Source organism: Etheostoma spectabile, chromosome 1, assembly GCF_008692095.1.
Source record: "Etheostoma spectabile isolate EspeVRDwgs_2016 chromosome 1, UIUC_Espe_1.0, whole genome shotgun sequence".
In the NCBI taxonomy this organism is placed as follows: domain Eukaryota; kingdom Metazoa; phylum Chordata; class Actinopteri; order Perciformes; family Percidae; genus Etheostoma; species Etheostoma spectabile.
Genome location: NC_045733.1, coordinates 30,422,391 through 30,437,013, shown reverse-complemented (window position 1 = coordinate 30,437,013; position 14,623 = coordinate 30,422,391). Strand labels below are relative to the sequence as shown.

The 14,623-nt window shown below is 41.6% G+C and overlaps 1 protein-coding gene and 1 long non-coding RNA gene across 2 annotated transcripts in view; one reads left to right on the top strand and one right to left on the bottom strand.

Moving 5' to 3' along the window:
* The window catches only part of LOC116687315 (uncharacterized), a 24,057-nt gene that overhangs the window by 3,931 nt on the left and 5,503 nt on the right, over window positions 1–14,623 (bottom strand). The window lies entirely within an intron of this gene.
* On the top strand, window positions 4,674–11,397 carry LOC116687118 (alpha-2Db adrenergic receptor). The gene is made up of 2 exons (XM_032512269.1): window positions 4,674–6,098; window positions 10,100–11,397. The coding sequence occupies exons 1-2, from the start codon at window positions 5,769–5,771 to the stop codon at window positions 11,255–11,257; spliced, it is 1,488 nt and encodes a 495-aa protein (XP_032368160.1). The 5' UTR covers window positions 4,674–5,768; the 3' UTR covers window positions 11,258–11,397.

Below are 14,623 nucleotides of genomic sequence, written 5' to 3'. Positions count from 1 at the left end.
CCCCCCCCCCCCCCCCCCCCCCCCCTTATATCAGTAACACAAACAAAATGTATGTACATTTAAAATTCAAAATCAATTTTTTTTTAATCTGGATCAAGTCCCAAATTAAGCTGTTTCTTTGTGTAGAATTCCTCTATCTGTTCCAACGCCAGCCAAGTCTACACATTTGTCATAATTTCCATCATCAAATACAGTATGGACATGTGTTTTTGTATAAATCAAAGTAATTGCATTGTATACATTTGGAGAAAGGAACTGTGGATAGTGCTACTGCAATACAACAAGCCATTCAACCACTGGAAAACCAGGAGCTTTCAATACATTTGTAAGCAACTAGAGATATGTAAGTGCAGTAATAAAAAAAGAGCAAAAAAATGTCAAACATTGGCATTTCCATCCACTTTTCCATTAGAAAAGGAAGTATAGATAATGCCAACCTAATAACACAGGTAATTAAATAACTGGAAAACCAGGCACTTTGAATAGTATTTCTGGAGAAGTATTAAAGTATACACAGTACATATAGACAGTTCCATTTATCAGGAACTGAGAGTAGCCTAGGTATATCGTGTACTATAGACCATTGATAATATACAGAGATACGTGAAGTGTCCTTTTCTCATGGGCACAGACAACACAATTCCATAAATGATGTATAAAAATTCGTTACATACATATTAGTCTATATTAGCCTACTGGATTATGATTACTGATGATTACTGATTACTGATGGGGTGGCTGTGGCTCAGTGGTAGAGCGGTTGCCTACCAATTGGAAGGTTGGTGGTTCGATCCCTGGCCCTGCAGTCCCACGTCAAAGTGTCCTTGGGCAAGACACTGAACCCCGAGTTGCCCCTGGTGCTGTGCATCGGAGTGTGAATGTGTGTGAATGTTTATCTGATGAGCAGGTGGCACCTTGTACGGCAGCCTCGGCCACAGTGTATGAATGTGTGTGAATGTATCCTGTATGAAGACTAGAAAAGCGCCATATAAATACAGCACATTTAATGTATCCTTCTCTTTAATGTTGTAGCTGGTAAAAGTGCAGCTCATTTTAATTACTTTCTATACTGCTGTTGTCTTTAATAATGCATAATTTATGAGCTGATTAATTACACTACAGACAAAAACATTATTTCATGCACTGGTCAATTTATAGATTTTGGGCTAGTTTGCTTCCATAACTTGTCTTCTTTCTGACTAATGGAAAGGAAACATCCAAGGTGTTTATCTTACTACACTTTGTCTTTTTCTGTCTTAAGATTTCTTCTAAACCAGTGTTTCTCAGCGGGGGTGGTACAGCCCCCGGGGGGGCATGCAGAGGATGACGGGGGGAGAAAGGGGGAGGCGTTAGTTTTAAGGCGAGTTCACACCAACAAATCACAACAATACGAGTTGACACTTTCAACTACTCGCAAGAAACGGTGGTCTGCAACCTTAAAACCTGACCGTTTACAACGCTGTGACTGGATGTGTCATCAAACATTTATGAAAACTTGTAATTCAAACAATGTGTGTTAATGTATGTGATCAAATGGGAAATTTCACAGTGATATGTATTAGTTAAAATATTTCCCTATCCACCTGAAGTGTCTCCTTTTAATAATCTAAAGCTAAAGTGACTTTATAATAAATGTAGTCGAGAAGTATAAAGTTGCACGGAATGGAAATGCTCAAATAATGTGAATGTACTTTATTAATGTTCTTAGTTCATCATCATTCCATATGCTGTTTAGCAATAATATATAGCATATATCATTTTTATATACATATATATATATATATATATATATATATATATATATATATATATATATATATTTCTTCCTAGCAACAGATGATTCAGACTGAGACGATCAATGATTCCCTTTGTTTGTTTATTATTATTTAAGTAGTATATAAGGACAAAAACTTGGATCTATATATACATGTTTTTTTCCTCCTGGTAGTCTTAGCTCCTCGTCATTATCCCCTCTCAGTTCCCTTAATTCCGTGGGTGTCGATGTGTGAATCTTCATTATTTCCAAGAGTGTGCACATCCCCACCGTTGACTTGAAGGGTAAAAAAGGGCTGGATACAACTGAAAAAATGAAATGCTCTGCTCATACTCCCATTCGTTTATTGTGCTGCACCGTTTCGACCCTGCTGGGTCTCCCTCAGGCAAATAGCGTACAACAGTGGCTCAAGCATGTACATAGGACAGCCTTGTCTCTAATGTCCTTTATGGGATATTATGTAAGGGATTGGTCTAATGTGACAATGTGGGATAGTGTAGTACATAATGTTGTTTTATAAGTTAGGTTTTTGGCCAGTTTTTCATTGTTGTATTTTTTCATTGTCTGTGTGCATATGTGCAATGTTTTCACTAATGGCTCTCTGTGGTTACTATGGTAAAGGTGGTAGGCCTTTGTAATTAGCCTTGGTAATTAGTTTAAATGAGCTCAGCTGATGCCAGAATCCTGAGGCTAGCAACAGCAACGAGTCACTTCCTCTCTCTTCTATTCCACACTTCCTCGGCTGCCCAAACCTCCGTTTGTCTCAGTTTACGTGCAAACGAAGTTTTCCAAAATCTCCACTCTGGCCGGAGTTTGTAGAACGACTCGTTTTCAGAAGCAAATTCTCCGTTTGCGCGTAAACGAAGGGCACGAACGAAGGTAAATGTCTCCTTTTGTCAAAATAACCATGTACATGTAAACAGGGTCAGAGCCACTGTTTTATGCCATTTGCCTGAGGAAGACCCTGCAGCAACAAACCTCTGTGAGTAATTATCAGAGAGAGGACATTTCATTTTTCAAATGATTCTTCATTATCCCAGCAACCTAAAACCCTGGACCTCTTGGCTGAATAAACAGCTCCTAAAAACGACCGATTGAACCCCCCCCCCCCCCCCCCCCCCCCCCCAGGAGGCTTGTCGATGTTCATCCCTCTCGGCGGCAGCGGTGAGTGTAACTACAGTGGGAAGATGATACTGCATCCCCCAATCTGTTAAGTATGCCTGCAGGCTGTGGCAACATGGGATTACTCCGCCCCCCCGCCTGGATTCTTGTCACGTAGGTTTTCGTGATGTGTGATTTAAGAAGTCTTGCATTTCTTGCTTTTTTTCATTTGCAAGACAGAAGACAAAACAACAGAGCAACGACAACAGATGTTAGTTGAAATGAAACTATACACTATAAACTGTGTGTGTGTGTGTGTATACATACATATTTATCTCATTCAATTATTTATGAAAAGATTTGCCTTTAGAGCATTCATTAACCCTCCGGGTTTTTTTCGGTCAGATTTGACCCTTTTAAAAAATGTCTGTATCTGACATATGGGTTTCTTTTTAACCAAATTACCACCAAAAAAGGATTGGATTCCTTACAACGTTCTTTACAAATACAATTGATCACTTTCATTCCTGACTAAACTCATCTGTACGTTCCTCTGATCTTAACCATTAGTCAAAATAATTCATAATTTCTGCTTTTTTAACTCAAATATTAGGTATAATTCTATATAAATGAAGTTTATTGACCATGAATTCCAAAAGCTAGGCTGTAAAAGTGGTAGTAAGGTGGTGTTAGTGAAAACAAAACAAAAACGTCTGAAAAAGGGACAAAAATGTCAATTTTGTGTCTGTTTTTGACCCGGGAGGACAACACAAGGGTTAAAAATTAAAAAATTCAACCTACCACATATACATGTTTGTCTTTTTGGCCAGATCAGAGAACAGTAATGCCTGATGCCACATTATTGTCAAAAGGCATGTGAGTGTCACTGTGCATAGTTGTACGCAGGACAAACGTAACCATGGTGATCTGCCTACATGTCATCAGGCAGCTGAGTTAAGAGCATCAGTGGCTGATTAAATAAACGGTCTCACTCTCTCTCCAATCGTTATTAATCAGGATTAATGGAAATTAATTAATGATCATTTATAAGTTCATCCAGCCTCTTGAAGCAGCTTTCTTTTATTTCTTCTCAGTCTAATTCTCTGCTCTCCTCTGTGTTTCCTCCTCTCTTTTTTTTCCTTCCATCCCTTTCCACTTTTGTAGCTTCTCTTTTGCTCCTCTTCTCTCCTTTTTCCTTTCTCCTCCTCTCTTTCAGTGGTTCATTGCCTCGCACGTTTTTTTTTCTTTTCCTCAATCGTCTTCTGTGCTTTTCTGTTAGTTGTTTCCTCTCTTGTACTGTCCTCTTTTTTTCCTTTCCTTTCTTCTTTTGTCTTCTCTTCTCTCTACTTTTTCACTTCTCCTCTCAGCCCTCCACTTCTCCTTTCTAATTTTCCCGTTTTTCCACCTCTCCTCTTTAATCTCTCCCTCTTTCCTCTTGTCTCCATTTTATTTACCTTGCCTTTTTTCCTCTCCCTTTCTCTTTTTCTTCCTATCCCATCTCCCTATTTCTTCTCTCTCCTCTCCTTCCCTCTTTCTCTCTCTCCTCTCCTCTTATCGTTTTCTCTCCTCTCACCTCTTCCTTCCTCCCACTCTCGCTTTCTCTCCTCCGTAGTGCCCTTCTCTCTATTTCTCATTTCATTTCTCCTCTATAACTTATCCTCTCGTCTCCCGGTCTTTTTCCTCCCCATCTTAGTTCTCCTGTCCTCCTCTCCTCTTCTCCCCCCTTCTCTTTCCTCCCATCTTTTGTCGTCTTCTTCTCGCCTTTTGTCCTCTTTCCCCTCCTCTCATCACTCTCTATCGTAGCTCTTTCCTTTTCTCCCACTCTTTCTTTTAGTGTCCTCCTCTCCTGACTAATACCTGCCTTTCATAGTCCTCTCTTCCAAAATCCTGTCCTTTACTCTCTCAAATCATCTTCTTTTCTTTCAAACAAACCTCCCCCTCTCCTTTCCACGCATCTCCTACTCTTTCCTTTCATATCTCCCCTCTATTAGTCTCTCTCCCATCTCTCTCTCTCTCTCTCTCCCATCTCTCTCTCTCTCTCTCTCTCTCTCTCTCTCTCCTCCTCCTCCACTCTTCTCTTTTCCAGCAGTGGAGATTCAGTGAACAGCGGCGGCAGCAGGAGTGTCACATAGCACGGCAACGACTCGCAAAAAAACTAAGGACCTTTTTTTATTTTTCTCACCTATTTATGTTTTTTTTTTTTTGCATTGCTTCCTCCTCTTCCTCCTCCTCTTCCTCTTCTCCTCTCTCTCCTTCCCATTCAGTCATTTCTTCTCTACTTTTCAGTCCTTTCTTTCTGCCACATTGGGCTCTTTCCGAGTGCAGCAGTATGAGGGTACCATGCATCACAAATAGGGTTTCTGTCATTGCTCCAACTAGAGCATGTAGCCATATGCTTTCTTCATTTTCCTGCATCTCATTGGACATAAGTAGGCCATCAGTCTTGTACCTTAAATACAGTATGTTAACCTCTGGGCTCAGATGTGCCTATGATATTTTAAAAAGGTATGTCTTTTTCTTTTTAATCTCAAACTAAATCATGCAAATCCGTCTTTCAGTGGCAGACGTGTTGCAGCAGGAGATGAAGCTGTTTGTTTTTAGGTACACTAGGGTTACATATTGACCACTGCTGGGGGAGGATTTAAAGACATGCATGGTATTTTGAGAGAGATAAAAAATCTGATATTTCGATTGGTTGCTCTCCTGCTGTAACCAAAGAGACAGCTTTTGGTGTTAGTTTTTTTGGCAGATTCTTTCACTTGCTCACTCCTTTTCTCAGTTTTGTACTTCATTTTCTCACTGGCTCACATAAAAAAAAAAGACAATCTGTCGGCAGTGAAGGCACCAGAGTTACAACAAACATGGGGATCATAACGTCCAACATTTAACCAGTATGGACTTATCGGATGTATTGACGCCTGTCCTGGCCACGGTGCCGGACACTTTTCCACCAAACTCTTCTTTGGAGAATATCAACCAGACCTTGTTTCCTTCCTCGTCGAGATCCACTCCTCTGCCTCCTTACTCGCAGGTGGCAACGATGTTCATTGTGCTGGTGGTCACGGTCATCATACTGGGGACTGTGGTGGGGAACGTGCTGGTCGTTGTGGCGGTTTTCACCTGCCGAGCCCTGAGGCCACCTCAAAACCTTTTCCTGGTGTCTCTGGCTTCGGCCGACATACTGGTGGCGACGCTGGTCATCCCCTTCTCTTTGGCGAACGAGGTGAGGAAACGGACTTTACATTTGCAGCTGGTATTCCAACATATTCTCACTCCTATCGTATGAAATAATGACGCTTGGTCAGGTGCCTTTGGCGTTGTTATTGACGCTAAAAGTTTCCTCTAGCGTCTTATCTAAACGCGCTTGGTCGGGACTATTGTCACTTTTGACACAGGTTAAGGAAAAAATTGTGGATGGGCTTGTAAAAGGTACGTTTAAGTTACACATGGGACAAGAACACATCAATTGGGTTTAGGGAAAGGTGGTGGGTGGGGTTGTAAAAATGAACCACGCGGGACATGAAACCCGGTCTCTGGGGTGAAAGTCCTGCCTCCCTACACAGAATTTCAGGATTTCATACAACTCGCTACCGCCTTATATTAAGCCTTATAAAACTAACTTTATGACACATTTGCTGAAACTGACCCTATGTTCGAGTAGAACTACATGAAGGTAATTTAAAAAAAAAAAATTTTTTAAATCTGGCTCCTCTGGCACCACCTACAGCCTGTAGTGTGATTTGCAAAAATCCACCACTCCCTGTTCAGGTGCACCAAACAGGGCCCAGGGGGGGGTGTCTAACTGCGTGTCAATCACTGCTCATGCACACGCATTCATTCTGCCTTGTGGGTGGAGGGACTTAGGAGACCGTTTTGGGCTTTAGCAAAAAGGGAGGATGGACTGAGAAGTTGTCAATGTTAAATGTTTTAGCTAAGTCCTGATCTTCTCAATCCTACCTACAGCACCTGTAGTACTACGTCATATTAAACCGCCATGGAGCTGCTGCCCTGCCAGCTGCGTCTTCAGGAGAAATTTGACCCGTTTTCTAAATGTGAATTTCAGATATCAGGTTTCTTACTTTCATTGAACTTTGGGTGTTTTGTTCAATTCTTTTAGCCTTTGAATTTTTTTTTTTTAATTTTTCCAAACAGTATTCCAACTGAACATTGACCCTTCTATCTTTCCTCTAAAATTTGTCTAAATAATGTCCACTCAAGAATTAGGTATAATTTCCTATAACTGAGGTTTACTGATCACAAATTCCAAAAATAAGTAATTAAAAGTGTAAAGTGTAATAAGTGCAAAACTAGTAATGAGTCAGTGTTTGTGGTGTTTATACATGGCAGTGAAAAGAAGTGTTAAACGTTAAAAAAAAAGAGCCAAAAACATTGAGAAAAAAAGCTCAACATGTCAAAAAGGAGAATAAAAACATTAGAAAAAGTGTTGATTTTCCGATGCAGGAGGAAAAATCATTGAAAAAGCTTTTTTTTCCAACAACTGCTTTGATGCCTTCCAGTCCAGTTTTTGACTACACCACAGCACTGACGACTCTTGGTCAAGTTTTTAATGACATCCACTTAAACACAGATAGTGGCAGAACTTCAGTCATAGTATTACTTGATCTCAGTGCTGCATTTGACACGGTCGACCATGAAATATTACTAGACCGTTGGAAAACTGTGTTGGACTTTCTGGCTCAGTACTAAAATGGTTTAAATCCTACTTAATGAAGAGTGACTACTTTGTGTCTATAGGTAATTGTGCATCTGAGCATAAAAATCTGACAAGCGGAGTTCCCCTAGGCTCCATTCTGGGGACTCTTCTGTTTAACATCTACAATCCTTCCGCAACTCAGTTGTTTTAAATCAAGGCTGAAGACCTTTCTTTTTAAGCTGCCTTTCTTATTGTTTGTTTTGTATACCGCACTGTAATTTTATTCCGGTATTTTCTGTTTTTCTGTTTTTAACTGCTCTTTAATGTTTTATGTAAAGCAATTTTAATTTCCCTGTTGCTGAAATATGCTGTAGAAATAAAGCTGCCTTGCCTTGCCATATTTGACTGGAATACAACATGGCTGATGAAGTTTGGAGAAATCTTACTAGCTTTCTATGAAAGGATGGAAGTCGGCCATAGTGGCATGTGATAGGCCAGTATTCAGATGGGAGACAAACCAGATGGCTAATCATTAAATCTCTCTCCTCTCTGATGGCCAGTCAGTCAAACACCAAGGATGTGAATGGCCAGTGTTCACACGAAAGACACACAAGTGGGCCAACGATGTGATCTCTCTTCTCTTTATGGGTCGATCAAAAAAGAAAAAGAAAAGCAGCCCATTCCGCCCACACAAACTCCCAATGGCCAATCCGTGCCATGAATAGCCGGTGTTCCCTCTCCGATTTTCTGCACAGAGTAATAACATTGATTTGTTCCTGCTTTTCTTCAGCCATTTATTCTTGGAATCTACCTGCAGCTTCTTCTGTGTTGCATTAGACATCACCCGCTTCTCATCTCTGTGAATGTTTTCTGTCCGCTGTAGAGGAACTCTGGACTTAGAGTTCAATGAACTTTGCTCTTCATCTGAAGGGAGTCATTATACAAATTGCTCTGCTATCAATTATTATTCTAACATACCTATTAACCCAAACCACAATCTTTTCCCAAACCAAAGGTTTTGTTACCTAAACCGGTCCTGCTTGTGTATGCGCACTGATTGTTTTTGTTGCTGGACATTGGTAGGATAACACACAAAAAATTGTGCACAACTTTTCATAAGATTTTTTACGAGCCGTTATATGGCACGGCTGTGGGCAGGGCAACGTTGGCCTGTTGGTCCTCTACTTTTTTCAGACTGAAATATCTCAACAACCCTTGGATGGATTGCCATTACATTTTGCATTACATTAAGGGTCAATGGATCATCATACTGTGTCCTTTGTCCTCTATCACATGTGCCCCTGTGGAGCAGATACATTACGAATTACAGTGCATTATGTGTTACATAGGTAGGTTAGGGGAATAACATTCAGCTCATCAGACGTTTCCTTAGAAATAAAGATTATTCACGAGTCCCGCATCTCAAGTCCGATTCAGGTCTGAAATCTTTTTAGAACCAGTCTCAAGTAAAGTCTGAAGTCACTCTGTGTGTAACTTAAGTGTCCAATTCTTAAACTTGAGTCCCCATCTCTGATAGTTTGTCCCCCAGAGTTCAGGACAAACCATTAAGAGCTCTTTATAAAAAAAATATTGTTCATGTGTATGTAGCGCAATTTCATTTTTTTCTGTCAAATATGGATATCAGTAACATATCTGTCAAGTTATAGTTACAACAATATTAAAGAGAAAATGTAAGAAGATGGAACCAGAGACAATCAGAATTTGTTATTTGTCTCAGTTGGGATGAATACTCCTGTGGCGTTCTTACAACAGCCAAAGACAACAGTTCCACATCAGCCTTTCTCTAACCAATATTAAAGTCCAATATTTACTTTTTTATCACCTATACCAGAGAGAAAGAAGTGGTAAATCTGGGACTTGCCACTTTAAACAGACTTCAATTTTACTGCAGAGCAAACGCTGTAGAGGAACATGCTTTACAGTCTTGCAGCTGTGAAAAGATCGTTGGCTTATATTATTTTCAAGAGCGCTGATATGAAACTCACCGAGAGGTTTTCCTACAAACTAAATACAGTTGCAGCCAACCTGGCAGTAATGAGATATTGACGGAATAGTTCATTTAAAGGCGAAATGACCTTTAAGGCGCCTCGCTGAAGGCCAGTTTCTTTCCCTCTGCAGGTCATTACCGGTGGTTACAGCTTTAGTGTGTAACTTTTTTAACATCCATTACATTCAAGCCGTTGCCAAATGAGATGCAACAAAGCTAATTAAGACTATCAGCTCCACACAACTCTCTCCGTATTTCTCAGTATGACTATGTACAGAAACTGGTGGGGTCCGGTGACTTTACGCGCAGAAACTCAAGCAAAGATAATGACCTCTTCTGAAGAGTTCATCATGTTTTTTAATCCTCCGTGTCCTCCTTCGCTACTAGCAACTGTGTGGAGGAAGGGTGGTGGTGGTGTGCGATCACGGAAACTTGCACCATGTGGACGTGTCGACAGTGTTATTGTCAGTACTTGGAATTCCTCATGGGGGAGACAAAAACTATACGCACTATAGCTTTAAATTATCATTAACTATTTAAATTTGGTTTCTCCTCTTTCCAGGTCATGGGCTACTGGTACTTTGGATCCACCTGGTGCTCCTTCTACCTGGCTCTGGACGTCCTCTTCTGCACTTCCTCCATCGTCCACCTATGCGCCATCAGCCTCGACCGCTACTGGTCGGTCACTAAAGCTGTCAGCTACAACCGCAAACGGACGCCCAAACGGATTAAAGCGATGATCAGCATCGTGTGGCTCATATCTATCGTCATCTCCTCGCCGCCGCTCCTCATGACGCAGAAGGAGGACGTTTTGGGGACGGAGGAGGAGGAGAGCAACACACAGAGACAGAAGTGTAATCTCAACAACCAGACGTGGTACATCCTCTCCTCCTGCATCGTGTCCTTCTTCGCCCCGGGCGTCATCATGATCCTCGTGTATTGCAAGATCTACCGCGTTGCCAAGCAGCGAGCCTCCACCGTGTTTGTGGCGAAGAACGCAGTGGATCGTCAGGCGTCTCAGTCTGAGACCTGTTTTGAAGGCACTGGCAGGATTTGTCAAAGAAAGGGTACCGGTTGCGGTAAATCCCAGTATGAGCTGGAGAGCCCACGGCCCGCCAACCGACACAGCCCTTCCAATGTAGACATCAAAAACAGCCACAGGAGGGGAGAGCTGGACGATATCGACTTGGAGGAGAGGAGCTGCGAAGCCGACATAAAAACCTCCTCCTCGTTTTCCCTGGCTCTTCGCTTCCCAAGGAGATCCGGGGGAAGTGTGACAACAGAGGAGCGGGTGGACGCAGAGGGCCCATCAAACAGATTGAAGCCTCCCCCTCTTCCTCCTCCATCCTGTGCCTCCATATCATGGGCATCATCCGAGAACTGCTCCCACCAATACCTCCTCCCGTCTCCGGTGCCTCGCCGCAGCAGGCAGATGTCTCTGTCCAAAAACAAAGTGGCACAGATGAGGGAGAAGCGCTTCACGTTTGTTCTGGCGGTGGTGATGGGGGTTTTTGTACTGTGCTGGTTCCCTTTCTTCTTCACTTACAGTCTCCACGCTGTGTGCAGAGAGAACTGTACGATCCCTGATACACTCTTCGACCTGTTTTTCTGGATCGGATACTGCAACAGCTGCCTGAACCCCATCATATACACCATCTTTAACCGAGACTTCAGGAGGGCCTTCAAGAAGATTTTATTTCACACTCATAAACGAAAATAAGGGTGTGTGTGTGTGTGTGTGTGTGTGTGTGTGTGTGTGTGTGTGTGTGCTTGCAGGTTTGGACAGATATTTAGAAATGATGTGTGGGTTCAGGTCAGGCTCGGTCACATCACCGCGATCAGGCATTGAACATTTTAAATTTAAAACAGCTTATTACGTTGGTAGCCAATGGACCAGTTTCACTTGATGCAAAGGTTTTGTTTTTGTGATTAAAATAGATTAAAAATATTAACCTGACATCCGTCTTCCTGTGTGCGGAAATATGTAGCTGTGACAACGAAACACGTGCATATTAGGCTACAACGATGGAAGACGCTGAAAAGAAGTTGGCCTCAGGAGATTTTAAAACCACCGAAAATAGACAAATGTGGGGAAGTATTTCTACATAGTCGTTGCCCCGTGTGCGCTGATGCGCTCATCTGTTAACATTTCCCAATGCCTTCCTGCTTAATAACAGCGGGCTTTTGTGTGTGTGTGTGTGTGTGTGTGTGTGTGTGTGGCCTCACACCGAAACTATGGATTGCCAATTCTTTCAATATTAAATAAGTGCATAAATAAACATGTCTATGGAATACATGAACTATATAAATGAGTCAACATATGTTAATAAATGAAGGAAAAAATGATTTTATTCATTTCATTCATATTTCAATGGACCTTTTTAAATACATCCAGAGGGAAATAAATAAATGTAAAATCTGTTAATTTATTGATTTATTGACTATGGACAAAGTAATATATTTATATTTACTGTATATATTATATATAATTTACATTATAATTTGTATTTACTTTTATTATTTATTTATTTACACATATGTTTCTATATTGCCTCATTTATTTCAGGATGTAATGTATTTCATGGGCATCTTTATTTATGTATTCATTTATTTAATATGGATGTTCCATATGGAACAGACACACAATCAAACACAAATGTGGATGCACACAGTTTTGATCCTGCTTTCCACTGTGCTGTCATACTGACATTAAAGGGCTTGCCATAGAGCCTGCGTGTTGATTTGTTATTCAACTATTTATTACATTTATTAAAGAAAACGCTCAAGATGATTATGGCACATGGATTCTGTGAGTGCAAGTCTTTCCAATGCTGCTTCCCTGATGCAATAATGAAGATGAAAGTTTATAGCCGTAAATGGCCGCAAGGCTACGTCCCCGCAGAGATGTCTGCACTTTAGCAAGCACGCTGAGTGCCTCTGCAAACGTTATGTCGACACAAAGGCCAATTTATCGGGAACTGAGAAAGAACTCTGTAGAAAAACACACAACGCCGGTTTAATGGCTTTCTGTGCCTCAGAGTAATTAAACACCAGCAGCACCCAAAGTTTAAACTGGAACTTCGAGTAGACACAAAGACCAGAAATGCCAAATGAAAGTTTGCAGTTTTTCACGAAGCAGCAGTGTTCTGTTGACACTGCACAGCTCGGGGGCAAAGACATTAAAAATGAATGTGCAGCTAGCAGATGGGCTGAGTCGCTGTACACAAAAAAGAGAAAGAACAGAAAAGAAAGAGCATACTATACCCGGGCCTGTGAATACATATAATAATCCCCAGGCTCATACAACAAAAGCTATAATTATGCTCTGAAGCTCAGGGTGGGATAACTGCACCGGCCGCTGTGGGCTCGTTCTGTGGAAACCCTGACTGGGCCGAGTGCTGAATCCAACCTGGAAAACACTAGTCGCTTAACACTTTTTAATTTAATAATTCCATGTAGAGTGTTGAAATTGTGCATTCTGTTGCTTTTAATTCTGAAAGATAATAGGGCGAGATTTTTTTATTTTCAAACACAAAGTACAGATCCAGGTGCAACGGCAGAAGGAGAGACAGGTCCAAGGCCACCAGCATTGTTAGATCTACCTACTGGTTGCCATGCAACTCAGATTTTAACATAAACTCAAGCTGCATATAGTTAACCATCCCACCTGAAGCTTGTCTTGTCTTGCAACGTAAGAACAAGCTGAATAAATAATGTCCTCTCTGGCTGAAGATGGTGGTGGTAACGGCTTGTCAGAGGCCGGTCGCGATCCTAACCCCTCTTGAAAACCTAACCCCTCTGGCGATCCTTACCCCTCTTGGGATCCTAACCCCTCTGGCGATCCTAACCTCCTCTCGCGATCCTAACCCCTCTCGCAATCCTAACCCCCTCTCGAGATCCTTCCCCCTCTCGCGATCCTAACCCCCTCTCGCAATCCTAACCCCCTCTCACGATCCAACCCACTCTCGCAATCCTAACTCCTCTGCAATCTAATCCCCTCTCGCGATCCTAACCCCCTCTCACGATCCTAACCTCCTCTCGCAATCTTACCCCTCGCAATCCTAACCCCCTCTTAAAATCCTAACCCCCTCTCACGATCCTAACCCACTCTCACGATCCTAACCCACTCACGCGATCCTAACCCCTCTCGCGATCCTAACCCACTCACGCGATCCTAACCCCCTCTCACGATCCTAACCCCTCTCGCGATCCTAACCTCCTCTCACGATCCTAACCCACTCTTGCAATCCTAACCCCTCTCGCGATCCTAACCCCCTCTCGCGATCCTAATCCCTCTTGCGATCCCAACCCCCTCTCGCGATCTCTTCCGTTAAATTGGAACTGGAATAGCCGGTACACATGGCTGTTTGTTAAGGAGGGAAGCTTGAGGTGCATTGCTTAGGCCTAACTGAACAGAGAAATCATGGTATTCTTTAGTAGACTGAGTAACTTTAACTATTGTTCATGTGAAATCTCAAAGACAGCCTGATGCTTTGTTGATAGACTATTTGTGGGTGGCTGTTTGCAGGTTGACACATCAAATCCAGTCGATAAAGTATAATAGGGCAAGTCTTGTATAGTGCATACACTTGTAGTTGTTATGTATCTTTGTACGTCATTGTAAATTGGCTCACCCAAAGGCCACGGTATAGTTCAAACACTGCCAATGATGAGCTATACTAATAATTATGTATGTTAGAGGAATCGACAGTGGTAAAATTACTAACGGGACTAAAAAAAAAGCAGCTTTAAACTTACAGTGCACAATAATATTAGCTGTAGCTGTTACTAATGTTCCAAGTAGGCCACAGATATGGAGCGTTGAATAAATCACAAGCTGATTAAAAGCACATACAGAGCACAGAAACTGAGATTCACTTCACAATAACCTACGTTATATTATAAAAGTTAACTTTAACATATAAACACTCAGAGCACCAGAGTAACGAAGGACGACTACTTCTTTACTGTACTTAAGTAGATTTTTAGGATATTTTTACTTTACTATTTATTTTGGTGCCGACTTTATACTTTTATTCCTTATATTTTAACACATATATCGATACTTTCTACTCCTTACATTTTA

Coding starts and splice junctions, on each gene's coding strand:
- LOC116687118 (XM_032512269.1), top strand. CDS start 5,769: ATGGACTTATCGGATGTATTGACGCCTGTCCTGGCCACGGTGCCGGAC. Junction 6,099..10,099: donor CCTTCTCTTTGGCGAACGAG/GTGAGGAAACGG, acceptor TCCTCTTTCCAG/GTCATGGGCTACTGGTACTT.